This window comes from Saprolegnia parasitica (assembly GCF_000151545.1).
Source record: "Saprolegnia parasitica CBS 223.65 unplaced genomic scaffold supercont2.50, whole genome shotgun sequence".
Lineage (NCBI taxonomy): Eukaryota > Oomycota > Saprolegniomycetes > Saprolegniales > Saprolegniaceae > Saprolegnia > Saprolegnia parasitica.
This window is the reverse complement of record NW_012156444.1, coordinates 70,936-96,299: the sequence shown is the minus strand read 5'-3', so window position 1 is coordinate 96,299 and position 25,364 is coordinate 70,936. Positions and strand designations below refer to the sequence as shown.

Below are 25,364 nucleotides of genomic sequence, written 5' to 3'. Positions count from 1 at the left end.
CGTCTCACTTTTTGTCCAGCGCAGCTGCTTGTCACTCGCCCAGGACGCGGTCAAGACGATGCAAAACTGCTTGGCGCGGCTCCACCATGCGTCTTACGATGGCTGCATGCTGCCCGGTGGCGGCGCGGTCCTCGCCGCGATCGCAGCGGCGCTGCAGCCGCGAGAGGACCTTGCGGCGATGGCGACGGCCTTCGAGTCGACCGGCTTGCAGCTGCTGCAGAACGCTTCGTCCTTGCCGTACTTGGAAGCCAAGAACACGTGGCGCCGCGTCTACGCAGCGTACTGTGACGGCTTGGACGAAAGCGACAAGTTCTTAGAGACGGCGTTCTACGGCCGCCGGCTGCGGCTCCTCCAAGACCATCGCGTGCGCTTCGATAGCTACAATAGCACAAAAGACGGCCTCCGGGCTGCCACGCGACTCGTGACGATGACGGCCATGCTCGGGCCGGCCGTCATCAACGTCCCGTAAAGTGCTCAAGTAGAAAAATAGTCACATGGTGGGCTGCGTGCATACTAGTGCCATCGGTAAGAGCAACAAAGGACACGTTGTCCAATGGCATCCCCGAGGTCCATTTCTGTAGCCAACGATTGAAAAATGACAAAATACTGTAGCTCCTCACTTTGTTCATTGACACGGTGGCGTGCCGTAGCAGGCGGGCTTGCTGCTCATCGTTTTTGCGAGCGCGTCGTTCGGGGCGAGCTCCTTGGCGACGAGGGTGACGACGACCTTTTTCATTTTGACGCCGCCGCAAAGTCCGTGCGGGCACCTGCCGAAGTTGTGAAGGGCGACGACGACGTTGCCGGCGGCCGAGAGCACTGGCGCGGAGTTGCCGCCTTGCGTATCGAGTCGTACCCGATTTCATCTTGGACGCACGCGTGTGGATGCGCGCATTCGTGACGACACTGAGCTTGCCCGAGTCGACGACGACCGCCGCGTGCTGCGGCCATCCACGAGAGTGACCAATGACATGGATCGGCTCGCCGAGTTGGGGTTCCATCGGTCGCATTTGGAGATACCCCACGGCGTCAGATCCACGTTCCCGACCTGTAAACGCGCAAAATCCAAGTGATCCAAGTTGCTGTTAAGACAGACAAGCTCGGCCTCGGTCGCGACGCCTGAGCCCTTGCACGCGAGCGGCTTCTTGTTGTCGGCGTCATCGCAGGCGCAGACAGCCCCAAGTTCAACTGGCACCTTTTGCATCGCGGCGTCTTGATGCAGTGGTGGTTGGTCACGAGGTACCCTTCCGAGCCGAGGAGCCATCCGGTGCAGAGCGACTTGCCGTTGATGAGCAGCCGCGCGCCGAGTTGTTCTTGCCGCACACGGCTTCGGACACATTGGGCGACGGATGCCCAAAGCCCTCCTTGTCGATGGAAACCACCGGCGTCGTCGCCTGGTTAGTTGACGTGTAGCCCATCGTGGTAAATCTTATTGTATAATAAGATCTAAATTCATGTGCTGGGCTCGAACGAGACTCGTCTTGCATGGCTCTCACAGTTGTGGTGCTACACCAACCAACGCGGTCAGCGAAAGAGTAGGGACTCGAAAGAATTTGGAGGCTCGTAACCAAGCTTCAATCTATTGAGGCGTATTTGCTGCTCAAGGCGTAGTGTGGTGGAGACGATCAAGAGTACGTAAAGTAAGAACAAGAGTAGCATACCATTGGGCGTTATAATCGGCAAGAATTAGGCGACTAAGCGAGCGAGGGCGGTCCTATGCGACTACACGTAGGATGCGGCAAACACACGGACGGGCTCGGTCGAGCTAGAATGCAATAGGATGGTCTACGACAGATAGAGCTCCAAAAGCTCAAAAATGCAAATTCGAATGAAAGTCCCTCAGATATGAAAATTGTACAACTAACGTCTTTCGTTCAGACCATATTGCTACGGCAATCAGATCGCCCGACGCGTTTTTAAGTCATTGGGACATTCACACACACACACACAGAAGCATACATCGATCAATCATACACGTCGAGATCCGACCGTCGACGCCAGAAAAAATACAGAATAAATACAGAAAAATACACATCCTACGCAAAACATGCAGACCGAGCCCAGTCCAAACAACAAGAATTGTTTGATGAGGGGCAGTAAATATACAATTTCCCAGGCATATATTTATCTATACATACGCGAGTCGGAAAGCAGTGCAAGTTTACTTTTCCTTCTTCGCGACGCGGTACGAACCGACGACCACGGCGTGGTCACGCTCATACGGCTCGAGCGTAAGCTGCTCGGCGGGCTTGAACTGGTCCTGCTGGAGCTTCTTGACTTCGCGCGTGAAGACGGCCTCAGCGGGCGCCGTCGAGTCAATGCAGCTAGCCTTGATCGAGACGACAAAGTGGCCGCCGTTCTTGAGGAAGTACGAGGCGTTGAGGGCGACGATACGGGCCTGATCGGGCTGGGCGACATCGGCAAAGATCGTGTCGACCATCGGCACGAGCATGCGGTACTTGAGCGGGTGGCGGGCATCTTCAATGATCGGGATCACGTTCGTGCGCGACTTGGCCATGTTGATGAGATCGCGGCCCGAGCGGTGCGAGAACTCGACGGCGTACACGGCGCCCGTGGGGCCGACAATGTCCGAGACGTGCGAGACGGTCGTACCCGAGGCACCACCAATGTAGAGCACCTTGGCGCCGGGGCCCATCCAGATGTTGTCGACACCGCCGAGGATCGCGGCAGCAAGCTTGGAGCGGAACGGGTTCCACACGCGGTACTCGACCTTCTCGGTACCCTCGCCCGAGGCGGCAGGGACGTCGACCGAGATGCGCTTCTCGCCGTAGACCGACCACCGCCACGACCACCAGCGCCACGACCGCCGCCACGGCCACCGCCACGTCCACCGAAACCACGTCCAGACATCTTCGTTGAGGTTGGTAAATTGAAAATGGAACGGATATGAAATCTATGGCTTGGATGAGCACTGGAGCTGGGAACCAACCACCGGGCCAGTTTGCCGCCCCATGTGATTGGTGGAGCTAAGAAAAAAAGCGCACTTTACGGAACGTCTGCAAATTGGCCCCTCGGAGCGACCAGTCGTTCGGCGGCGTCCACGTTAAGTGCGCGGACTTTACCGAAAAGATCTACACGTGCGTCTGTTGCAAGCCGGCCGAGGACGGCGACCAAGCGTGGGCAGGCACCATAGGCAGGCGCATGCGATCGCGGCTGCTGCCAGTGGAACGAAGCAGCTTGGACGAGCTCAGGGCTGCTGCTACTATGCAGTCCTGTAAGGCGTGAGATGCCTGTGAAATATCGCTATACTAGTCGAAATATCCTTGTCCACGGCGCATCACGCTGGAAATACGCTTGGCTCTCTTAGCTTGGATCCGCATGAGTGGGCCGCGACTGCAGTGAGCGGCGCTTGTTTAGCCTTGGAGACCGTAGGCAGACGCATTTAGCTGTTGTGAGGATGGACGCAAAACCTACGTGGAGCCGCCGAGACGAGCCTGGCGGGCCGCGCCGACGGTATGTAGTCAAGCAATGATCGCACGAACCGCGCCCGAAATGTGATGTACAAACGCGGCAGTGATGGCAGCCTTCTTCACGCCCGGGTTGGCATCGTACTTGACAGCTCGGGCTTGACGCGAGCCGAGCGCGTCGTTGCACGTGCCAAAGGGCACGGACACAGGGCGAGGAATTGAAGAGAGTATGATCCAAGTGTACGCACCGCTTAGCGTTATTAGCAGACGTAATGTTGAAGTAGCCGTTCGTAGTTGCTGACGGCAGCTGCTTGTCATCGATCGGCGTCCATCACCGCCTTGTTGTGCCAGTGCCAGGACACAAGGCAACAAATACGGGTAGAAGAAACCAATGTACTAGCGAGCTACACATGTAATACCAGCGTTGACGTCGATCCGACATTCGTGCTTCTATCTGCCTTGCGGCGAAACGGGTTTCCTTGCGTGGGATGCTTGGGCTGTTGTCATGCGCTTCGCGTTAATGCCGGTGTGTCTGTCGACATGTACACCGGTATGTACTTGTACAATCTTCTCGGTCGCCTTGACGTTGCTGATAGACCAACGCGACTCTTATGATCGCAAGCCACATCGGCACGCGTCTGCTACGACGCAAGAACTCCATGAAGCAAGGCATTTATAAGATCCGCTCCATCAACAAGTCGTCGTAGCATGTGCTCGCCTCCGAGACCAATGCACGTATACATTGCCTCACGGAGGATACCGTACGTGCATCGACCGTCGTGGGTTCATGCAGCGCCATCCACGAGGACCGAGGTAGCGTCATTAGCACTGCAAGACGACTGCTGCGAAAAGCAAGGTCGACTAGTTCAGCACTCCTATCCATTGACTCCTATCTGCCGTCCTCTCGACGAGGTGGTTCTGCCGACATAAGACTACTTGGTACACCTGTGTCTCCTGCTGTCAGTCCGTTTCTCATCCTTGTACACGCTTCTGATATACGGAAGAAGATGCTGGAGTTCGTTTTGGGTCGAAGCAAGGTGAGACTCGACCTCCTTCGGTGCGCATTGGTGCCCGCCTGCATCGGAGTTTGCTGACGTCAATAGCGCAATAGGGCGTGGGCCAGCACTATACGCATAACGCTAGCTGTCATGGTTTGTGCAATGCAAGCACGGAGCAGGTTGCATTGAACTGTTTAAGAGTAGTTCCGCGACGGATCCAGTTTCTACCTTTCTAACAAAGCGGCGCCGCTTAGAGGTCGCCGGGAAGGACCTCAGTGACGCGCAAGACCGTGACTTGGCGGCGGTACCCGTTCCACCGGCGGTAGTTCTTTCGGCGCTTCTTCTTGAAAATATCAATCTTTTCGTCGAGCGTTTGCTCTTCGACACGGGCTTGGACCTTGGCACCCGTGATGAACGGGCGGCCAATGATCGTCTGGTTGGGCGAGCCGATCAAAAGCACCTGCAGACAAGCTATTAGGTTTGCCATCGACTTTAACAGTGGCGTACCTCGTTGAGGTCCATGATCGTGCCGACCTTGGCGTCGATGATCTTTTCGGCAATGACCACGTCGCCCTGCCATGGATCCGAGTGAGCTACATCTTATAGGCGAAGCGGGCTGCAGCGTACCTGTGTCACCTTGTATTGCGTGCAGCCCAATTTGACGACGGCAAAGATATCGCCGGCAGCCGCCGACGCGCTCAAGGTGGCGTCGGTCTGCGGGTGGCGCACGATGGAGAAGCTCGCGGGCGTGGCGGCGTCCGACGAGAAGGCGCGAAAGGCAGCCGGCATCAGCGGACGCGAGGCGCGGGCATGGGCGAGCGCGCGGAACAGAGCCATCTTTTGCTGAAGAGCGCAGACCACCAATTGCTCGAAAAGGAACGAGGTCGCCATTTCCAACGCCATTTTGGCCAATCACATGTCGACCTTTCTAACCGACTCGAGAGGACGGTTATGCAACCGAAACGGATGCAAACCGGTGATTCGGTTGCTGCATTTTACACTATTTTACGGTGGCTTGAGGTGGCCCACGACCACGTCATACGTAAATAGTGTCGTTGAAAATGTGCCTTGTTGGCCTGTCTACAGCGATCCGCTTTGTGCGTCCTACACTGGTACTACCTTCGTTGGACCACAGTCTGCATGTTGGGATTGTATGCTTTCTGTAGCATGGGCGCACGGTGGACGTGTCCTGGCGCCGTGTGATGCTCCAAGGCTTCCAAACGGCTACTGCCGAAGCTTCCGTGGCGTGCGCGTAGCCACGTGTCAGTCGCGCAAATGCTTGTTCGGCGCTTGTCTAAAAAGACCCAAGAATCTATTTCGCGGACTGCATGCGAGAAAGAACCACCTTGTCGGCGCGGACAGCAGCAGCTTGAATCTCACGCCGAGCCTCGCGAATCTCAGCCGCGCGTCCTGTTTCTTCTGCGTTTGCAGGAAGGAAGGCGCGAGCCAACCAAACAAACGCTGTTGCAAGTTCAACTCCGCACGTGCGTCCAAGTGCGCGCGTGTGTTTACCAAGCGCGAGCACTTCCGGCGCATCTTCCGGATACGAGCGACAGCACGCCATACGATTCGTCCATTGTAGCCAATCAAACGGCAGAGATCCCTGCGAAGCTTCTATATTCGGATATTCACAGCGAGGGCGGCTACTGATTGGCCGTGGCCGCACCCACTCTTGGGCAGCCAATGGATGTCACCGCCATACAAACTTGCAGTGTGTATGGTCTGCGGCCAGCAAGCGCTGGGCTCGTTTATTTAAATCGTCCGCCGAATTCATTGAATGAGCAATACAAAAGGCCAATGATATTTTGACACGCCGACCGACGTGGCGCCATGGATTTGGTCCTTGGCGATTGACCTCGCGTTTGTATGCTGGCGTGGCTCTCCGTTCTTAGCTCATTTTCGAATTTGCCTTTTCGAGCTCACGAACAAGATGGCGTCCATGGGAGACTACCGCGTTGCTGACATTTCGCTCGCCGACTTTGGCCGCAAGGAAATCGAGATTGCCCAGATCGAGATGCCCGGCCTCATGCAGTCCATCGCCGAGTATGGCCCGTCGCAGCCGCTCAAGGGCGCGCGCATTGTCGGCTCGCTCCACATGACGATCCAGACGGCCGTCCTCATCGAGACGCTCAAGGCGCTCGGCGGTGACATCCGCTGGTGCTCGTGCAACATCTTCTCCACGCAAGACCACGCCGCCGCTGCGATCGCTCGCGATAACTCCGCCGCCGTGTTTGCCTGGAAGGGCGAGACGCTCGAGGAGTACTGGGAGTGCACCTTGAACGCGGTCACGTGGCCCGAGGACGATGGCAAGGGCGACGGCCCGGATATCATTGTCGACGACGGTGGCGATGTCACCCTCCTCATCCACGAAGGCTACAAGGCCGAACAAGAGTTCGCCAAGAACGGTACCCTTCCTGACCCGGCCTCGACCGACAACGCCGAGTTCAAGTGCGTCCTCGGCCTCATCCGCCGCACGCTCCAGACCGACCCCACCAAGTGGACCAAGATCGCCAAGCGCTGCAAGGGTGTCTCGGAGGAGACCACCACGGGCGTCCACCGTCTGTACCAGATGGAAAAGGCCGGCAGCCTTCTGTTCCCGGCTATCAACGTCAACGACTCGGTCACCAAGTCCAAGTTTGACAACCTTTACGGCTGCCGCCACTCGCTCCCCGATGGTATCATGCGTGCCACCGATGTGATGCTTGCCGGCAAGCGCGCCGTCATCTGCGGTTTCGGTGATGTCGGCAAGGGTTCGGCCCAGGCCATGAAGGCTGCCGGTGCCATCGTGTACGTCACGGAAGTCGACCCTATCTGCGCCCTCCAGGCTGCCATGGACGGTTTCCAGGTCGTCCGCCTCGAGACGGTCGTCGGCGTCGCTGACATCTTCATCACGACGACGGGCAACAAGGACATCATCATGACCCACCACATGGCCAAGATGAAGAACAACGCCATCGTCGGTAACATTGGCCACTTCGACAACGAAATCGACATGCTCGGCTTGGCCAAGGCCACGAAGCGCCAGAACATCAAGCCCCAGGTCGACCGCTTCGTCTTCCCGGATGGCCACGGTGTCATCATGCTTGCCGAGGGCCGCCTCTTGAACTTGGGCTGCGCCACGGGCCACCCGTCGTTCGTCATGTCCAACTCGTTCACGAACCAGACGCTCGCCCAGATCGAACTCTGGAAGGAGAAGGACTCGGGCAAGTATGAGACCGGCAAGGTGTACGTCCTCCCGAAGCACCTCGACGAGAAGGTCGCCCGCCTCCACTTGGCCAACCTCGGCGTCGAGCTCACGGTCCTCTCGAAGGAACAGGCCGACTACATTGGCGTCAACGTCGCCGGCCCCTTCAAGCCGGAGACCTACCGCTACTAAGTTGCCTCGTGTTTTGTAATACTTAACGAGAAGCTCTGTCAGCTGTACTCCATCTGCTTTCCACATGAAGACAGCCATTGAAAGACAAAGTTGGTGCAAGTTACGGGATAAGGACCAAGATCAAAATTAGCGCGACCGTCAGGATGGCAATGATGATGTAATAGGCACAGACCTGCAAGGCAGCTCATGAGGCTTCTCCGGACCCATGGAGATACGAACCTGCTTCTTGCGCTTGTTGACAGCCTTGGCCACTTCTGCCTGGGCAGTGAGCTCGGCGGTGGCAGCGACCGTTGTCTATGCATGAGCGTGCTGAGCCCAGAAGCACGCCGCAGCACGCACCTGTCCAAGGTTGGAGATGATGACGTCCTGTGCAGCGACCTCGTCCTGCGCAGCTATCGCGTGGTTCTTAATGCGCTTCGCCCCCGCGAGGATTTCGTCAAGGTCGCCTTCCTGCGTTGCTCATGTAGGAGGTCGACCATGCGCGTAGAGTGTAGTACCTGGTTCTGTCGCTGCTGCTCCAGGGTCATCGTGGGCGGCGGGTCGCGGGGCGTCGCTAGCTCCTCGAAGCTCGTCTGCAGTGGCATCTCGTTGGCCGTTGGCGAGCCGAATTCTGAATTGCTACATGTTGAAAAACCATCTTGGTCAACGTATTCGCCGACGGAATTATTTCTAATTTTTGCTATTTTAGGCAATTTTCCTCTCCAGCTTGCATTGCAACCTTTTGCGCTCGCCCCACCGGGTGTGCGAAGACGCGTGCACGTGCATTAGAAGGCTCGGCCTTGCGTTGTATGACCGTATGAAGGATATGTATACCCTTGACCGCCCTACCGGAGACCGGTAAGCACGACATCGCTTGCGGGAGGAGTTGCCACACATCTGCGACGGCTAGTCAAGATTTTTAAGCTTGTGTAAAGTATATGCATACAAAATCAAGTTTAATAATCGCTGGCTGCATGGGCATTGAAGGATGGCAAGCGTTCTCTGGATGGACCCTTGACACTTCAGATTTCGTTCCACCGGTATGTACCTTTGACAAGGCGACTACCTTGTACGAATGGAGAGCAACACCTGCCTCGGGTGCACAAGTACCATTGTGCCCGAAGATGGGATGCGAAAATCAAGGGCGTCGGTGCATCGGCACGGCTGTTGTAGAGTCACGTGCGTAGGTGGAGCTACGCTCATCACGCATACATCCCTGTACTATTGATGGGCATCGTCGTAGAGCCAACGGGCGAATTGCCGGAGTCGTTGCCGATGATGGCTGGTGATGGGAGCTACTAGTACTCAAATACTAGTATCAACTAAACAAGTTGGCGGCCTTGTCGCACCTTCCTGACAACTCCAAAGAATGCTATGTGGCACGAGTCACTCGGCGTGGGTCTCAGTGCCGGAGCTACACTGTAGCAGTCTCCCTCGGCCATCGCCATCGCCAGATGTGTGCTTGGTAATAAATAGTAAGAAGCATAGAACCTCGCATGCAGTACGGTGCTTAAGTGTGCGGTGTCCGCAGGCAATGCATCGCAGACATATTCCTACGTTGACATTGGAGTGCTCAAGGGCACGACATCATCGTGAGTTCGAATCTCCGGCTTGGCGCGGCAAACGCCGTTGAACTCAGAAACGCCTTGGTGAAAATCACGAGGTTGGAAACGTTTCCCACGCATCCGGATAATCTGACGACCTGTCGACCGCCAACGCGTGCCCGCTTGCTGCCACAGGCGAGCCAACGACGACGCGTAGGAGATGTACATTGTACTGATTGAGGCTCTTTGGCGTGAAGTGCTAAGCTTTGAAAGAGAGCTCGTACGAGCTGCGTCGGGTGTGGGCTGGCGGGGTGTCGTAACGCCGCTGCATCCGGACATATCCGGATAAGAGGTTCCACAATCGAGGGTGTATCCGGAGTGGTTTAGAACCAGGCCGCCAGACGACACAGGGCACAAGACGACAACAAGGGCAGGATGCCAACACCGACTGCGCTCAAGCGGCAGAAGCTGCTGGCCGAGAAGGCGATGCTCGAGCGCTCATTGCAGCTCATTGAGTCCGGCACGCACGAGGACTTCATCGCGCGCCTATCGCCGCTCGTCCAGGACAAGCAGCGCATCCTGGCGTTTGGCGAGACGCGCACGGCCCACTTGGCGGCGAGCGCGGACGTCATCTTCACGTACGAAAGCGAAGAGGCCGAGAAGGAGTACGTCGCAGCCTGCGCAAAGCTCAAGCACGACATGCTTGAGGAGATTCGGCTCGAGATGAACCGCGCCGTGGCCCAGCGCGCCCATGGCGCCGGGTCGCACTCGTACAACAAAGCGTCCATGGCCTACAACCGCCAAGCGTCTCGAAGACACACACGCAGCCGCAAGAAGCCACATGCAGCATTCTCGCTGGGCGACGACTGGAGCAACTCGCGCGCGAAGCGGCCAGCCACGGTCTTTACCCCGCTCGCCAAGACGTTGAGCTCGACCGAGATTGATGGCGACCTTCGCCTCCTCGAAGAGGCGGCCGACGCGTTTGCCTCTGCTACGATTGCCAAGGCGCGCAAGGGCAACGACGGCGACGACGACGGCAACCCGATTTTTGCGCGCTTTGAGAAGGGCAAGATTCTCTACAAGGACTGGATCCTCCAGGAAGGCGACGAGATTCACATCACAAAGCCGTCGAGCACAAGCTACGTTGCGATCATTTGCGACGTGACATCGGCCGAAATCTTTGTTCTCAAGGAAAGCGGCAAGTACAGCCGCGTGCTAGTGCAGGATTTGCGCTCGGGCGAGGTCTCGGTCGAGCCCACTGACGCCGACGAGTCGGCCACCCACGCTGGCCAGTACGACGACGAGTAACGTGACGTCGGTACAACGAGTGCACGCGGCGAGGATCCAAGACGCGTTGTGTATTTCTCGTCTTTAGTGCGGGTATTGCTTCTTAATTAAAGCTTGTTTTCGTCCTTGTCCGTGTACATGTCGGGCACCTGGAGGCCCACAAGGCGCGCCGACTTGTTGACGATCTCCTTGGAGCTGAACCGCTTCTCAATGCCCGCGTCCAACGACCAGAGCGTCTAGCACAGGCGAGTTTGCACTTGCCATTTTGGCAATCCTATACCTTTTGTTCTGCGACACCGCTCCAGAGCACCAAGAGGTCCGTGGCCTCGCTGCGGTAGTGCTTGATCTTCTCGCGGTCCGTCTCAAACTGACGGGCGCGGTACTGAGGAGGATGCAGAATGAGCGGCGTGGAGCAATAAGATCAATGATGTACTACCTTCTCAAGGAGGAGGTTGGACCAGAGCTTGTTGCCCGTGCTATCGCGGTTGATGCGGATGAGCGACCGAAGCGTCTTCAAGACGTCCGTCTTGGACCCCATGCGCAAGCTTCGAGACATCTTTGTCCTTTCTTCGGGTGGTGGCAGGCGCGATTCGATTGAGCGCCGCGGGACAAACAGCTCGAATAGTGTATGCTAGAATACACTAAATAGTGTTATGGAGTAAGGTGCGCGGCGTGACCGACTGGCACACCTTTGGTCGCACTCTCATGTAACCTATGCCAGCCCCACTTGCTAGCCATAGGCGACGCGCTACTCGTTGGCTACAACCGCGGCGCTGCAGCACTGTGGCGCTCTTTGAAACGTACAAAACGCCCGGTGTACAGCGCCACCTCTTCCTACTCGCGCCACAACACTGCGTGGATCTTATTGAACGCATACACCACTGGCCACTTCCCTCGGCTCTATTGAAGGCCCATGTGAGCTTTGTAGTACACCTCGGCGGTGTCCTCTGGAGTGTGCGTAAACTTATTCGTATGAGGGGTCGTCGCCGACAGTGTCGATGATCAACACTATTTAAAATCGTCCTTTAAGTGCGTGTTGAACCTAAGCGAAACCCGCACTTTGTCGGAACCGATACAAACCAATAATTTGATTCAATTGGGTGGCCTCTACAAGATCAAGCGCCCACATTTCAAGTTGCGGCGCTTGGATCGACGACGGCTCATCGATGACGAAGACGATCATTCGCATTGGCACGGACGCGCCCCACATGGTAGGACAGCGCGCCATGGTGCTTGCAATGGATCGGCCGCCTCATGCTGCCTCTACCTGCGTAGCCCGACACGGAATGTGAGGCGAGCTCCAAGTTCCTCGAGTCGTTCAAGAAGAACTTCAAGATCAAGATTCAGAGCCTCGACGAAGAGAGCATGGTCTTTGACATGGTGGGCATTGACGCGTCGATCGCGAACGCGTTCCGCCGCATCCTCCTCGCCGAGGTCCCGACCATGGCCATCGAGCACGTGTACATCTGGAACAACTCGTCGATCATCCAAGACGAAGTGCTCGCGCACCGCTTGGGCTTGATCCCGTTGATGGTCGACCCGCGCGACTTTCAGTCGTTCCCGGGTACGCGCCTTCTCTCGTCGATGCGATGCGATGCCGATGGCTCATGGAATCCGGTGTAGAACACGAAGAGGCCGAGGCCACGGACGAGAACACGCTCGTCTTCAAGCTCGATGTCGTCTGTGAAGCGAGCAAGGAAGATCCGTCCGACATCTCTAAGGCCACGAACGCGTCCGTGTACTCGCGCCACTTGGAGTGGATCCCGCAGGGCATGCAGGAGGAGCGCTTCGGCAACATCCGCCCCGTCTCGGAAGACATTCTGATTGCCAAGCTGCGCCCGGGCCAGTGCATTGCGCTCGAAGCCCATTGCCGCAAGGGTGTCGGCAAGGACCACGCCAAGTTCTCGCCCGTCGCCACCGCGTCGTACCGGTTGCTGCCCGACATCCAGTTCCCGGCGCCGCTCAAGGGCGCGGATGCCAAGACGCTCCAGAAGACGTGTCCCATGAACGTCTTTGACATTGAAGACTCGGCCGCGATCGTCGCCCGCCCGCGTGACTGTACCATGTGCCGCGAGTGCATCCGAGCGCCGGGCTGGGACGCCAAGGTCAAGCTCGGCCGTGTGAGCGACCACTTTATCTACTCGGTTGAGACGGTTGGCATGCTCAAGCCGGAGGAGCTCTTGCCTGAGGCCCTCAAGGTGCTCATGGCCAAGTGCGACGTCGCGGTCGACTCGCTCAACGCTGTCGACGACGAGCTCAGCCAAGACGTCGAGATGGAGGACGACGCGGACGAAGACGAGTAAGCAGGCATTGATATATAATATATATAAAGCACGAAGATGAGCATGGTAGAAGACGACGAAGAGATAGAGGAGGACGTTAGTACTACATTAGATGGCGGAAGTCGATTTGGATGTCTACTCGTCGCCGTTGAGGAGCACCGAGGCCGCGCGGATGGTGGCGAAGAAGAGACCCATCTTGAGCACGTCCAGCATGAGCGCGCGGCGCTGCTTGCTGTGGTCGACTTGCGGCTTCTTCTTCACGGCGAACATGACGGGCGTCTGTACTTGGCAGTCTTTTCGTGGCTGCCAAGCGCGGGCCGCGCAGCGCAACCGGATACAGACCCTCCGGATAAGAATTGCTGGCGCGAACGACACTCGCGTTCGAGAACGACTGGCTAAAAACACGCACCCTTACGGACACCACCAGGATGCAGCACCAGCAAGCGCATCCCGCGCCACCGACACGCGCAAGACAGAGTACCCCTTGAAGAACAAACACAAAGGAGCGCATGAAGAGACCATATTTTCCCTACTGGCTCCCCGTGTGTGCGTTTGAGTGGCGTGGGGTTGGCGCCAAGTGCGGTGTTTTTAGCCGAATTCGATTCGGCATCTGCCGCATCCCATCCCGGCGAAGAGCTCTCGGGTCTGTGCTATGGGACGGTGCAACGCGGTATGAGCGTCTACTGCACGCCGTGTGTATGTTAGAGCATCCAGCCGCAGAGTTGTAAACAGGCAATACCTTCACGCAGGTGGCTGGCATGCAATGTGGCACTGGCACAGGAGGTCGCCACGTTTCCAGCTTATTTTCGGCAGAGATGCATCAACACCGACGCCGTCATTCCAAATGAAGCCCCGAGCAACGCTTTACTACGACATCCTCTCGCCGTATGCGTACATACTCTTGAAGACGCGGGCGCCGCTCGAGGCGAAGCTAGACTTGCGCCCAGTACCCATCTACTTGCCTGGCCTCTTCAAGACCCACAGCGTCGTGGGGCCGATGGCGATTCCTTCGAAGCGCGCCTTCATCTATGCCTCGGTCGTGCGCACGACCAAGAAGCTCGGCATTCCATTCAAGTTTCCGCCGCGGCACCCGTTTCCAGCGACGCCGGCCCTTCGACTGCTCGCGCAGGAGGACGCCGACTTGGCCATGCTCGACAAGGCATTCGACTTTGTCTTTGGTCATGGCCAGGACCCAGACGAGAAGTGGCCCGAGTTCTGCGCAGCGTTGGGACTGCCGATCTCAACGCTCAAGCCAACGGACGCTGCGATCAAGGCCAAGCTCATTGCGAACACGGAGGCCGCTGCGCGACAGGGTGTCTTTGGCGTGCCGACGATCGCGTACAAGGACCAGCTCTTCTTTGGCGCCGACTCGATGGAATGGCTCCTCGAGTTCCTCGACGATCCAAGTATGTTTAATGACCCGGCGTACAAAGCGGCCTGGGCGACGGAGAACCCGTTTGCGCGCAAAAAATAAGGCGGTTGTTTCCACAATCCGATTTTAGTTTCGCGGTGATGCCTTCGCTTGAGATGATAGCGCTTCAATCCTGTACGACAGTAGCAATCTTACGACACACGCTAGCAAACTACATGGATAGCCCGCTCGGCACGACCTCGGAGACAAGGTTGAATGAGCTTGTGGACTTGGCACAATAAGTACTTGGTCTGCTAAGCTGCGAGCCACGTCGGTTGCAAGTCTACCATTGCACAGGCGGTAGAGGTCAGCATGCCCACATACGATGCAGAGTATCGAAGCATGCCGCGTCAGACTCGCGAGAGCTCTCGGCGTCAACCACCACTGCGTCGCCCACTCGAATTTGTTGCGATCTTCCCAACTTCAAGGTATCTTCGAACTTCGATTGACGTTGTATCTTCGAACTTCGATTGACGTTGGGGCGACAGTCAGAGTCCGAACCGCCACGAAGTGCCATGAAGCCCCGCGCGAAGCTGTACTACGACATCATCTCGCCCTTCACACACATCCTCTTGCGAACGAGGGGTCCGCTCGAGGCGAAACTGGACCTGCGCCCCGTGCCCGTCTTCCTCCCCGGGCTCCTGCGCGCGCAAAAGAACGTGGGTCCGGCGGAGATTCCGTCCAAGCGCGCCTTCTCGTATGCGTCCATGGTCTGGAGGTCGGAGAAACTGGGCGTGCGATTCAAGTTTCCGCCGTCGCACCCTTTTTCACCGCTCGCGCCACAGCGCCTTCTGGCCCACGTCGACGCCGACCTGCCCATGCTCGACAAGGCGTTTGCCTTTGTTTTTGCCGACGGACGAGACCCAAACGACGAATGGCCCGCGTTCTGCGAAGCGATTGGACTGCCAGCGTCGACGCCCAAGCCCACGGACGAGGCCGTCAAGGCCAAGCTCGCGAAAAGCACCGAGGATGCTGTTAACGCCGGCGTATTCGGCGTCCCAACCATCGAGTATGAAGGCCGCCTCTTCTTTGGCACGGAATCGGTCGAGATGCTCTTGGATTTCATCGATCGGCCGGGCATGTTTGACGAGCCGGCCTTCCAGGCAGCGCTCAACACAAAGAACCCGCTTCTTCAAAAGTGAGTCATGGGGATGGTTGATAATGCACATGCAAATTTACAATTATGTGCAAACAAGGTCGTTGGCCAGCGCGGGAACGTGGCGACGTCCCTATCCCGCGACCTTTGGCAGTGCCGAGCCACGGAGATGCAGCTTCCACTCTATGCTGCTGCCTATCACACATCCTTCTCCGCCGAGCTGCCTTCGTTTCACTCGGCCAAGAGGCGCCCACCCGTTGCCGCCCAAGCCCTCGCGTCGGTGTCCCGTGGCGAGCGACTATAGCTTCTTCCTATAAAAGCAATGGCGACGTTGGGTGTCAAGTCGCTTGGCGGACAAGGCAGTGGCTTTCCATCGCTGTGGCCGCCGACTGCTGAAAGGTCACACATGAGGCCTTTCGGACCTGTTCGAAATTGCTACCGTGCAACGATTGGCCCAAAGTTCTGGATTGGACCAATCGGTGCGGCGTCGCAAAACTATGCACCAATCATAACGCGCGACAGATCGGGGCATTCGAAAATCACGATTTGCTTTGTCAAAACCGTCGTGCGCTTCCAGCAGCATGCGAAGCGTCAGTGGCCAACTTGCGACCAACGAACGCATGACCAACGAGAAGACGTCGTCGCACATGCACGATGATGACGCGTCCATGGTACGCCCGCTGCGGCCGCCGCTGATGCCCGACTCCAACTTTGTGTTGCGGCCGCTCCGAACCAGCAACCGGGTCGACATGCCACCGTGGCGTCCGCACGAGCAGCGTGCTGAGCCGCTGCCGCGCTTTCAAACCATCTTGCCGTCTGAAAACGACCGGCAACGCGCGAACCCGGCGCCACCGTCCCTCGTCCAAGAAGCCCAAGCGCAGCATCGGCTCTGGAAAGAACGCGAGCAAGAGCTCATGCGGCGGCAACGCCACGCGTTGGGCATGAAAGAGAAGGAGCTCGGTCGATCGCGGCGGTGTGCTGCGCCTCACCGCCTCCAGGAGCTCTTCATGCGACGGCAGCACGAGCTCCTGCTACAGCAGGAGCAACAGAAGCGGATGCAGCGCAACGTCTATCAGCTCTCGTACCATCGCATGCTGGCCGAGGAAGACTTGCAGCGTCTTCAGCACCAAGAACGTCTCCAGCAGCAAGCCAAGGCGCAGCAATTGGAGTCGTCCAAGGTACAGACGTTTGAGCGTGCAGTGCTCCAAGCCCCGCCTCTGGAAGCGGCGCCGGCGCGGCGCGTGTCGGCGTCAACTGTCGACGAGGCCAATGGCGCGAGCTTGCTCTCGTTCCTACTGCCACCCGCGCTACCGCCGCCGCGGAACGGCTGGAATGTCAAGGACGTGACGCTCAACGAGCTTCGACCGCACTTTAACAAGCCGATGGCCGCGGTCGCCCAGGAAATGGGTGTCTGCATCACGCTCATGAAGAAGATCTGCCGCAAGAACGGCCTCTCGCGCTGGCCGCACCGGCGCATCCGGAGCCTCGTGAACCGCATCACGTCCCTGCAGGCAGTCGGCGACACGGTGGTCGAGAAGGTCGAGAAGGCGCGGTTCGTCGCGCACATTGCAAGTCTCCGGCGCGAGCTCTCGGACGTGATCCACAACCCGAACGGGAAGAGCCGCAAGGCGCAAGAGTACGAGCGGCGCAAAGACAGCAGCGCGGGCGACTCGATGAGCGACGACACGACGCTCAGCGACGACGGCAGCAAGCACGCCGAGATGGATTTGAGCTGCTTTGAGGTGCTACGCGATGAAAAGGCGCGCGGGTCCATCTCGTCGCTTCTGTGCGACTAGCGACTCTGATTGTAATTCTTATTGTGGTTGCACACTACGTGTGGCGCGTCTATATAGGAGGAGAGGATGCAGTCGAGAGGCATGTCGTAGTACGCATCGACTTAAGGGCGCGCGCCGTTGATCTCTTCGTGGAAGAGGTCGAGACCGACGAGTAGCGCCGCGTACATGGCGTTGGTTCGCATGACGGGGTGGCGGATGAACGGCGCGCCGGAGAGGAGCGCTGCGACGCCCACATTAGCAAAGTCCTCGGCGCCACGCAGCTGCTCCATCGTATTCTTGATGCCTTGGTACGAAAAGAAGAAGCTACCTACATGAGCCAAGAATATGATGATGCGGCAAGGTCGTACCCGGAGAAGAGCATGCCACAGATGCCAGCCGTGCGCGAGATCGACCGCATGGCCTGTGCGTTGATGCGCCCGTATTGCGTATGGGCCTGGCGCACTGCGTCGACTACAAAAGGTAGTTCCCATGAGCTACGACTCGTCCAGCGCTGGCGACGCACCGCTGCCAAAGGTGAGGCCGGTCGAGAGGCCGACGAGGCCGCCAAAGACGAGCTTGTGGCGCAGCGTCGTATAGTCAAAGGGCTTGGCCGGCGGAGCGGCAGCAGCGTCCGCCGTCTTCTTTGCGGGCGCCGCGCTCTCTTCGTACGACGACCAACTGCGACCCATGTCTGTCTTCGAATGGCATTCGCGGCCTTTCTAGACGCACCCGTAATCGTGTATTCCTTGCCGACATACAGTTTTCAGTATTGCGTAAACCGGCACTTGTACGATCGTTAGTTAACATGTTTTTTAATTCATCGTCACGCCACGCCGCAGATCGTTGCGGCAACGCACGAGCCCACAAGCCAGCCCCTGTGAAACACTTCGTTTCGCGTTGTCTTCATCTTCGGGCCTGATAGCGCGGAGGCTAATTCCTACCAGCACTGCTGGACTTGGTCGATTCCAGACTCTAAGATCTACTCGGCGACATCATGCTCGTACCAGGGAGGTAGAGCTACAAGTATCAAGATTTTGAAGAACAGAGAATGCATTTGGATGAGCGCGTCCGAGGTCAGCGGCTCTTAGTTGCTCATGTACTTCTTGTTGTCCAAGAAGCCTTGGATGGAGGCCTTCCCGAGCGGGCTCGTCTTGCAGTACGCTTGGAGGCGCTTCATCATGGGTGTGTCAATCTCCTACACATGACCATGCGCTTCATTGCCTGCAAGAAAACATGGCAGCAAACGAACCGGCGGTACGGCATCCTTGCCCGAGATAAAGTTGAAAATGTCGATCGTCTCGCGGTTCAAGATGTCTTCGTACTGACGGAGCTCGTCGGCGGTCAGCGACATGACGTTCTCGCTCGCCCAGCGGCCAAGAAGCAAGTCCACTTCCAGCCTAACGCTAGGTCAGCGGGCAGGTATGTGATTTTGGGCGAGTACCAGCCGCGCTGCTTGCTGCGGTAGATGACGCGCTTGCGGTTGGCCTTGTCGGCGTCAATGGCCTCTTCGCCTTGGCTAGTGCACGTGCATGAGTACGACACGCCTGCTAGCTGTCTCGGCCACGCAGCGTACCTCGCATCCGGGTACTCGGCCTTGATGGCAAAGTGGTCCTTGCGCATCTGCTCATTGCGCACCTGCGCGCGAAGCTCCTGCGCCTCCGTGATGCTGAGCGGCGGGAGGTTGGCGTGGAACGAGGAGTGTTCCGTCGAGAAGGCGCGGGCGGCCATGCGCGGCGCGGCGCGAGCGTAGAGGATCGAGGCGCGTGCGAGCATGATGGTTTCTGAAGGTCTGCGAAGTTCACCGGTTGGACTTCGCCACTGGCCGCGCTCCTCGGCTCTGGATTGGCCAAAATGATTTGCGGCATTGGATTGGTCGAAATCCCACACACCAAAACGATGACCAAGTCGCCGCGACGCATGACCAAGGCCTTTGGCCACATGATGGCTACGTGCCCCATGGACGTACGTTGTCGCGATGGAGGCAATGGACATGGCGATGCTAGTGGTAATCGTAGGTCCAAGCCTATGGCGCCTGCGTGGCCAAGATCGAAGGCGGTGTCAACCGTGACGCGTGTGCCAAGGAGTTTGCCAAGCTCAAGCTCTGCTTCGAGCATGCGGTAGGCGTGGAGCTGCAAAAGCAGTGCTATGATGTTTCGCATCTGTACACGTGTAGGTCAAGACCGCCAAGTAGATATCCAGCAGCGATGTTCGCAGCTGAAAAGACGCAAGACACGACGACGCCATGGACGGTTTTGGATAATCTTGCAACGAGCTCGAGTCTCGAGTGTAGTTTGTTATTGCTTCGCATCGTTTGCTACTCCTCCCGACGCTGTAAAAGCTCACTTCAACCACAGGAGCGACAGGGCGCGAGCATAAAGCCTTTGCACGCGCTCGCTTTTCCCACACTTGGAGAACGAGATGGAGACGGCATTTGCCAACGAGAGCTCTAGTCCAGCAGCATGCTCAACAGCATTCCCCACTACGCACACCACCACGCCTACGCACCTCTTTTGGCGGCGCCGTCGCGCCCGACGATGGCGATGGTCGTGGTTCGCATGGCGCATGGCAACGATCCACTTGCTCTCGACCGTCGCTTCGCCGCGCTGGAGGCCGGTCTGAGTCGCGTCGAGGTCCAGCTGAGCGCTGCCAGCGCACTGCAGTCGGTGCAAATGCAAGCACAAATCGCCCGTGTGCACAACACCCACTGCGCGATGGGCGATGCGCTTCTGCCGGTGCCCAAGACCGAGGCAGGCCATGCGCGCCCCGTGTTTGTAGCAAGTAGCGTCGCGGGCCCGCTGCCTCGTCCAGTGGGGAGCACACCGCGTCAGTTTCCAACGACGCGCACGCAGCTTTTGGATCTCTCGCTCCGAGACCTCAAGAAGCTTGCGTGGTTTTACAGCTCCAGCTTTGGCGTCCACGACCCAAGCGCGTCCCGGCACGAGATCATGCTCGGCTTTCTGAACTTTGTGCAGCTCTCTTAATCTAATTCCTCAATCGAAACAACACACGTTTATAACAACATGGGTGTCCGGTCGTGGCGACGAGCATATCGCTGACCAGATTGATACACGACACGCTGCTTCAGCAATAGCCATGGCACGCGAATTTTTGTATCGAGGTATGGCGTAGGCTCTCGACAACATACTATACGTACACCACATTTCTATCGACTCGATCTCTGCAGTCCAAGCGTTGAAGTGCTTGGACCTAGAGAGCTAGAGAGCGCTACTGCACGTATGAACCTTGGTTTGATTGTCGATGCCACCAGTGGAGAGTATATCCTGTTGGTCTACACTGTAACCGCGCTTGATGTAGATAAAAGAATATGAATGTAGTTTCTCGGATGCCTTGGTGGCTACAGCAGTACAAGGCAGCGATGGTCGAGCTCGAGGCGGTTAAGATAACGGTGCATTAGCTGGGCGGCGCGATCGCGTAGAGAAGAACGTTGGTGACCACCAAGATCGCAATGACACCATAGTACCAGCACACCTACGACGCCACCAAATGATGCATCTCTCTATCTGGTGGAGCTCCCTACCTTTTTGCGCTGGGCGTTAACGTACGCGGCCTTCTCTGCTTGGATGCGCATCTCGTCGGCGCCGGCCTCGACATCGCGGTTGAGGTTGTCGAGCATCGGGTTCTGAATCTGAACTTCGTTGTGGATGTCGCGGGCGTGCGCGTGCAGCGACCGGGCGCCCGCATAGACGACGTCGAGGTCAGCCTCTTGGTGCTCCAGGTCGTACCGGCGGTATGCTGTTGTTGTCGTCGTCGTCGATGCCATGTTCAGCGCTGAAATATTTTTCTCGTCGCTTATGAGACACCACGCGTGTGACACAATATGCGTTAAAGAGTATGGACACACCTTTTGGCACGTTAAACTACACTCGATGGGTTTAGCGCGGACGCAAAAGAGTAAAACACCGATAAACCTGCTGCTCGGGTCCCGCCAAATCGGAATGTAGGTCTGAGGTGTCTACCATCGTCGCAGCGCTCTCCGCTCTGGCCTGGAGTGCATTGTGAACCCACGCTGAGGTCGCTGCAAGGGCTATCAAGGCCATTGGTGCAACAAATCAATCGTGAAAAAGCCTGGCTGTCTCGACGTAGCGCAACAGATCTTGCAAGGGTACACTTCTATCTCGACGGATCCGACGTGATGATGATGGCACAACGCATGCATCGACTTCACCAGACGCACCTCCGGTGCGACTAGTCTGAAGGTGAATCTAGTGCCATAGAGTGCCATAGGTGTGGCAAGCATATTTGCGCTTGTGGTACTCTGCTTTCTACTCCAAAAGGTCTTAAAATGCCCGGAAAGTATCATATTCAAGCATCATATTTGCATCGTGAAGACATGTCTTGAGACGGAATCAGCACACAAGACAACGAGGCCAAGAAGCATGTCCGCGAACTTGGCTGGAGAGCTTTCGTATCATATCTTTACAAGGTGCCATGATGTACTAGTAGATGAAGACGACAAGAGTGGTGATGGAGGTGCATTGGAGGTAGTATATAGGAAGGATCGATCTGTCAGACGCTAGGATCGTGCCGTTGACGTCGTTTACAGCGGCCTACGATTGTCATGAGCGCGGGCGAAGCTTTCTCCAGCGTCGTACACTGCGTATAAGACGATGAGGATCACGATCAGGATCGCAATAATACCATAGTACCAGCACATCTACACCCGAGGCGCCATGAAGCCTCGAACACAGGTGACTCGATGTACCTTCTTCTTTTGGGCGTTGATAAGCGCGGCCTTCTCGGCCTGGAAGCGCAGCTCGGCCGCGCCCGCGTCGACGTCGTCGCCAAGGTTGTCGATGAGGTGGTTCTGCGAGATGACTTCGCCGTTGATGGCCTTGGCATGGTTGTTGAGATGGCGTGCGCCGACGAGGACCTCATCAAGGTCGGCCTCCTGCTGGTCGCGGTTGTAGCGCTGCTGCTGCTGGAAGCCGTTCATGCTGTGCCAGGAAAGACCGAATTGGTTGCCCACATCGGAACTGACGATTTATTGTCAAATTCGATATTTACGCCAAATATTTGACTATTAATTGCGACAGGTATCGAGTTTAAGAAGGTTATATACACTAAAAACAAGTCATTTGCTAGCCGATCGTCCTGGCGCTAGCAATATATGCATATATACAGGTTACGGGATAAGAATGCTTGCACTTGGGATCCACCTCGTCCTTAGCTCGAGTGCCATGCCACAGCGAGTGCACAATATATCCTACGAAGGCGATATAGCATGCATCTCTATGGTAGCCATATCTATAGCAGGCGAGTGCGTCCTCTGTTGTCGGGCAAAGCTTCAAGATACGGCGTCTAAGTGCACGCAATTATGCGCGGTCTGTGGACCGACCTGTCAAGCTTGGACCACTCGCCGGAAATACACCACAAGCTCGTGCGTTGCTATACTACATTATAGCGTAGGAAGGCGCAGGCATTGTGCGGTTGATTGCGCGACGAGAGCGTGGCGGCGTTGAACCTTACATTGCAGTGTTAAGTTGCGTGATTTTCGCCACTTGTTTCATGCCATCGGTCAGTTCGGTCTTGAAGAATGTATGTGACACCGTGCAAAAGCGATTGAAGGCCCTCATGCCGAGCCCGAAGGCGACCGTCGAAGCTGTCTTCGACGACCTCGCGCTCTCTAACCCGTCGTTCCCGCTCGAGTCGGACGCGGTCTCGGTGCTCACGTCGCCCGATGCATTCTACCAGCAGCTGCTCACAAACATCCGCGCAGCGCAGCGCCGCATCAGCCTCTCGTCGCTCTACATTGGCACGGACGAGCTCAGCCGCGCGCTCGTCGCAACGCTGCAAGAAGCCGTGGCTGCCAACCCATGCCTCGAAGTGTCCATCGTGCTCGACTACTCGCGTGGGCAGCGTGGCGGCAACACGGCCAAGAGCTCCGTGGCCGTCCTCACACCGCTCCTCGAAGCGCATCCTGGCAACGTTCGCTTGCACTTGTACCGCGTACCGCAGCTCGAGCACTGGGCAGCCAAGCGTCTGCCACCGCCGTTCGACGAGACCATGGGCGTGAGCCACTCCAAGGTCTACCTCTGCGACGACACGCTCATCATGAGTGGTGCCAACTTGAGCGGCGATTACTTTACGCAGCGCCAAGACCGGTACGTGCAGATTGACTCCAAGCACCTCGCGGCCTTCTACCACACCTTTGTCGAGGTATGCTCTTTGCTTGCCACCGCTCTCGTCTCGTATCCTCTTAGGTCATGGCCGAGCACGCGCATGGTGTGTCCATGAGCGGTGGCGTTCCGCTTGTCAACGCCCCCATGGGGTCGCCAGCCGACTTTGCCAACGCGCTGAGCGACTTGCAGCAGTACCCGTCGGTGACCGAGCCGTCGAACGCGACGACGTGGGCGATGCCAACGATCCAATTCTCGCCGCTGCGCATCGTCCAGGACCAGCACACGCTGTCGCGTCTCGTGGGCCTTTTGCCCGAGCACGCGTCCTTGGACATTGCGTCGGGGTACCTCAACTTCCCGCCCTTCTTGACGGAGGCGCTCGTCGACCGCGGCGTGCCACTCGATGTGCTCACGGCGGCGCCGATGGCCAACGGCTTCTTCAACGGCAACGGCATCAAGGGCGCGCTTCCGATGGCCTACTCGCTCATCGAAGCCGGTTTCTACGACCGCTTTGGGCCCGAGTTGCTCACGCTGCGCGAGTACAACCGAAGCGATTGGACGTTCCACGGCAAAGGACTGTGGGTCCATGACCGCAACGGCGCGGTGCCGCTCACGATCGTCGGGAGCTCCAACTTTGGCCAGCGCTCGTACGGCCGGGACCTCGAGTCGCAGGTACGCGTGTCGATCGACCACGTTCTTTCCGTACCGGCTCGTCACTAGGTGTACTTGTTTACTACCGACCCTGCGCTCCAAACGACGTTCCAAGGCGAGTACGAGCAGCTGCGGACGCACAGCGAAACCGTGAATGACGCGCTCTGGAAGCGCCCGGACCGACAGCTCCACGGCCTCTTCTCGTGGAAGTATGGCCACTGGATACGGCCGGCGGCCCGCGCCGTCATCTCCTTCTTGTAGTGGTACTGTAGACGACCAATACAACATGTAGCTTGGACTTCCGCGTCGGGTTGCAGCTGTCTTTGACGCCGCAATCTGTGCTTGTCGCAGAGTGTTGCTATTCGTATCAAGTGGCAGCTCCCCTTCGTTCCCCAAGACGGACGTCGCTGTGCGCTGACTTGTCGGTACATCTCGATCCTGTCGACGCCGGGTACACCGATTAGGCGCCCCGGCGTGGCTCAACTCTACCCCCAAACCAGCCCCCAAACAGGCGAGCAATGGACAAACGTGACAGTGCCATGGGTGAATGTGGACACCTTGCCTGTCGACGACCATGGCAATAATGTACTGGAGGCCACTGCTGGAGACGACACATTGCTGCCTCGGATCACGGACGACTCACCCATCGTTGTAGTATCGCACTAGACATCGTCTTGGGGCGTCCCGACCAGTGGTTCGTGAGGTGCGTCGCGAGGTAGGCGTCGACCTTGGGCGCCGTCTCGACGTTCTTGCCGCGCGACTCGAACCCAAATGCAACTAAGACGAGTAGCGCAACGACGAGGACGCCGGCGCACACCCACAGGATCGTCTTACTCGACCAGTTGTTCTCATGCATCATGGGTACAATGTACGGGCCGGCGGTGGCGCCAATGCGTCTGAACGCCGAGGGATACGACGCGCCCATCGCTCGGATTGGCGTCGGGTAGTTCTCGGGCGTGTACGCATACAGCGAGCCCCCCGCACCGAGCATGAACCACGACATGAAGGCGCCTGTGATCATGAGGTTTGTCTGTGTGTTCTTGACGTAGCCAAAGGCGAGCGCCGAGACAACCGACCCGATGAGGTAGAAGACGAGCGTCACCTTGCGGCCAAGGATCTCGACGAGGTAGGCCGCCGAGAGGTAGCACGCGAGTTGCCAGAAGGTGAAAAACATCGACATGTCGAGTTGTTGAGGCTGTAGCCGCCTTTTTTTCTTCCCACGGAGGTCGGGCAGCCAAATGTACACTGCGTAGTACGAGAAGGAGAGACAGCACCAGACCGTCCAGAGCACGAGTGTGCGCGAGAGGAACTCGCCGCGGAACATGAGGGCGATGCGCTCGATCGGCTTGAGACTGCTGCAGTCGTACGTGTCCATCCCGGGTGTCAACACGGCCGGCTTGACC

At 57.6% G+C, this 25,364-nt stretch overlaps 16 protein-coding genes across 16 annotated transcripts; 8 read left to right on the top strand and 8 right to left on the bottom strand.

The window, feature by feature from the left end:
• Window positions 1-2,047: 2,047 nt before the first annotated feature.
• SPRG_09636 (hypothetical protein) lies at window positions 2,048-3,161 on the bottom strand (the record flags this gene model as incomplete). Its single annotated transcript, XM_012349062.1, has 3 exons — window positions 2,048-2,911; window positions 3,003-3,089; window positions 3,147-3,161. 3 exons carry the CDS (start codon window positions 3,159-3,161, stop codon window positions 2,159-2,161), a joined length of 855 nt encoding a protein of 284 aa, XP_012204452.1. The 3' UTR covers window positions 2,048-2,158.
• A 1,512-nt stretch (window positions 3,162-4,673) lies between these two features.
• Window positions 4,674-5,260, bottom strand: SPRG_20824 (hypothetical protein; the record flags this gene model as incomplete). Its single annotated transcript, XM_012349136.1, has 3 exons — window positions 4,674-4,883; window positions 4,931-4,996; window positions 5,051-5,260. The coding sequence occupies 3 exons, from the start codon at window positions 5,258-5,260 to the stop codon at window positions 4,674-4,676; spliced, it is 486 nt and encodes a 161-aa protein (XP_012204526.1).
• Window positions 5,261-6,319: 1,059 nt separating this feature from the next.
• On the top strand, window positions 6,320-7,888 carry SPRG_09635 (adenosylhomocysteinase). The gene has a single exon (XM_012349061.1). It carries the CDS (start codon window positions 6,354-6,356, stop codon window positions 7,797-7,799), a length of 1,446 nt encoding a protein of 481 aa, XP_012204451.1. The 5' UTR covers window positions 6,320-6,353; the 3' UTR covers window positions 7,800-7,888.
• An 11-nt stretch (window positions 7,889-7,899) lies between these two features.
• SPRG_20823 (hypothetical protein) lies at window positions 7,900-8,383 on the bottom strand (the record flags this gene model as incomplete). Its single annotated transcript, XM_012349135.1, has 4 exons — window positions 7,900-7,971; window positions 8,019-8,093; window positions 8,139-8,249; window positions 8,297-8,383. The coding sequence occupies 4 exons, from the start codon at window positions 8,381-8,383 to the stop codon at window positions 7,900-7,902; spliced, it is 345 nt and encodes a 114-aa protein (XP_012204525.1).
• A 1,374-nt stretch (window positions 8,384-9,757) lies between these two features.
• Window positions 9,758-10,630, top strand: SPRG_22248 (hypothetical protein; the record flags this gene model as incomplete). Its single annotated transcript, XM_012349151.1, has 1 exon — window positions 9,758-10,630. One exon carries the CDS (start codon window positions 9,758-9,760, stop codon window positions 10,628-10,630), a length of 873 nt encoding a protein of 290 aa, XP_012204541.1.
• Window positions 10,631-10,716: 86 nt separating this feature from the next.
• SPRG_20822 (hypothetical protein) lies at window positions 10,717-11,147 on the bottom strand (the record flags this gene model as incomplete). The annotated part of the gene is made up of 3 exons (XM_012349134.1): window positions 10,717-10,845; window positions 10,890-10,991; window positions 11,046-11,147. 3 exons carry the CDS (start codon window positions 11,145-11,147, stop codon window positions 10,717-10,719), a joined length of 333 nt encoding a protein of 110 aa, XP_012204524.1.
• A 565-nt stretch (window positions 11,148-11,712) lies between these two features.
• SPRG_09634 (hypothetical protein) lies at window positions 11,713-12,959 on the top strand. The gene is made up of 3 exons (XM_012349060.1): window positions 11,713-11,820; window positions 11,885-12,173; window positions 12,233-12,959. Exons 1-3 carry the CDS (start codon window positions 11,776-11,778, stop codon window positions 12,910-12,912), a joined length of 1,014 nt encoding a protein of 337 aa, XP_012204450.1. The 5' UTR covers window positions 11,713-11,775; the 3' UTR covers window positions 12,913-12,959.
• A 776-nt stretch (window positions 12,960-13,735) lies between these two features.
• SPRG_20821 (hypothetical protein) lies at window positions 13,736-14,365 on the top strand (the record flags this gene model as incomplete). The annotated part of the gene is made up of 1 exon (XM_012349133.1): window positions 13,736-14,365. The coding sequence occupies one exon, from the start codon at window positions 13,736-13,738 to the stop codon at window positions 14,363-14,365; it is 630 nt and encodes a 209-aa protein (XP_012204523.1).
• Window positions 14,366-14,817: 452 nt separating this feature from the next.
• Window positions 14,818-15,444, top strand: SPRG_22247 (hypothetical protein; the record flags this gene model as incomplete). Its single annotated transcript, XM_012349150.1, has 1 exon — window positions 14,818-15,444. The coding sequence occupies one exon, from the start codon at window positions 14,818-14,820 to the stop codon at window positions 15,442-15,444; it is 627 nt and encodes a 208-aa protein (XP_012204540.1).
• A 1,336-nt stretch (window positions 15,445-16,780) lies between these two features.
• On the top strand, window positions 16,781-17,203 carry SPRG_20820 (hypothetical protein; the record flags this gene model as incomplete). The annotated part of the gene is made up of 2 exons (XM_012349132.1): window positions 16,781-17,140; window positions 17,195-17,203. The coding sequence occupies 2 exons, from the start codon at window positions 16,781-16,783 to the stop codon at window positions 17,201-17,203; spliced, it is 369 nt and encodes a 122-aa protein (XP_012204522.1).
• A 92-nt stretch (window positions 17,204-17,295) lies between these two features.
• Window positions 17,296-17,862, bottom strand: SPRG_20819 (hypothetical protein; the record flags this gene model as incomplete). The annotated part of the gene is made up of 3 exons (XM_012349131.1): window positions 17,296-17,497; window positions 17,542-17,644; window positions 17,697-17,862. The coding sequence occupies 3 exons, from the start codon at window positions 17,860-17,862 to the stop codon at window positions 17,296-17,298; spliced, it is 471 nt and encodes a 156-aa protein (XP_012204521.1).
• Window positions 17,863-18,257: 395 nt separating this feature from the next.
• SPRG_20818 (hypothetical protein) lies at window positions 18,258-18,946 on the bottom strand (the record flags this gene model as incomplete). The annotated part of the gene is made up of 4 exons (XM_012349130.1): window positions 18,258-18,368; window positions 18,423-18,570; window positions 18,615-18,689; window positions 18,747-18,946. The coding sequence occupies 4 exons, from the start codon at window positions 18,944-18,946 to the stop codon at window positions 18,258-18,260; spliced, it is 534 nt and encodes a 177-aa protein (XP_012204520.1).
• Window positions 18,947-19,090: 144 nt separating this feature from the next.
• Window positions 19,091-19,364, top strand: SPRG_20817 (hypothetical protein; the record flags this gene model as incomplete). The annotated part of the gene is made up of 3 exons (XM_012349129.1): window positions 19,091-19,135; window positions 19,189-19,290; window positions 19,347-19,364. The coding sequence occupies 3 exons, from the start codon at window positions 19,091-19,093 to the stop codon at window positions 19,362-19,364; spliced, it is 165 nt and encodes a 54-aa protein (XP_012204519.1).
• A 1,220-nt stretch (window positions 19,365-20,584) lies between these two features.
• Window positions 20,585-20,954, bottom strand: SPRG_20816 (hypothetical protein; the record flags this gene model as incomplete). Its single annotated transcript, XM_012349128.1, has 2 exons — window positions 20,585-20,662; window positions 20,712-20,954. 2 exons carry the CDS (start codon window positions 20,952-20,954, stop codon window positions 20,585-20,587), a joined length of 321 nt encoding a protein of 106 aa, XP_012204518.1.
• A 777-nt stretch (window positions 20,955-21,731) lies between these two features.
• Window positions 21,732-22,127, bottom strand: SPRG_20815 (hypothetical protein; the record flags this gene model as incomplete). Its single annotated transcript, XM_012349127.1, has 3 exons — window positions 21,732-21,741; window positions 21,787-21,848; window positions 21,897-22,127. The coding sequence occupies 3 exons, from the start codon at window positions 22,125-22,127 to the stop codon at window positions 21,732-21,734; spliced, it is 303 nt and encodes a 100-aa protein (XP_012204517.1).
• Window positions 22,128-22,765: 638 nt separating this feature from the next.
• SPRG_20814 (hypothetical protein) lies at window positions 22,766-24,222 on the top strand (the record flags this gene model as incomplete). Its single annotated transcript, XM_012349126.1, has 3 exons — window positions 22,766-23,350; window positions 23,395-23,982; window positions 24,031-24,222. 3 exons carry the CDS (start codon window positions 22,766-22,768, stop codon window positions 24,220-24,222), a joined length of 1,365 nt encoding a protein of 454 aa, XP_012204516.1.
• Window positions 24,223-25,364: the final 1,142 nt, after the last annotated feature.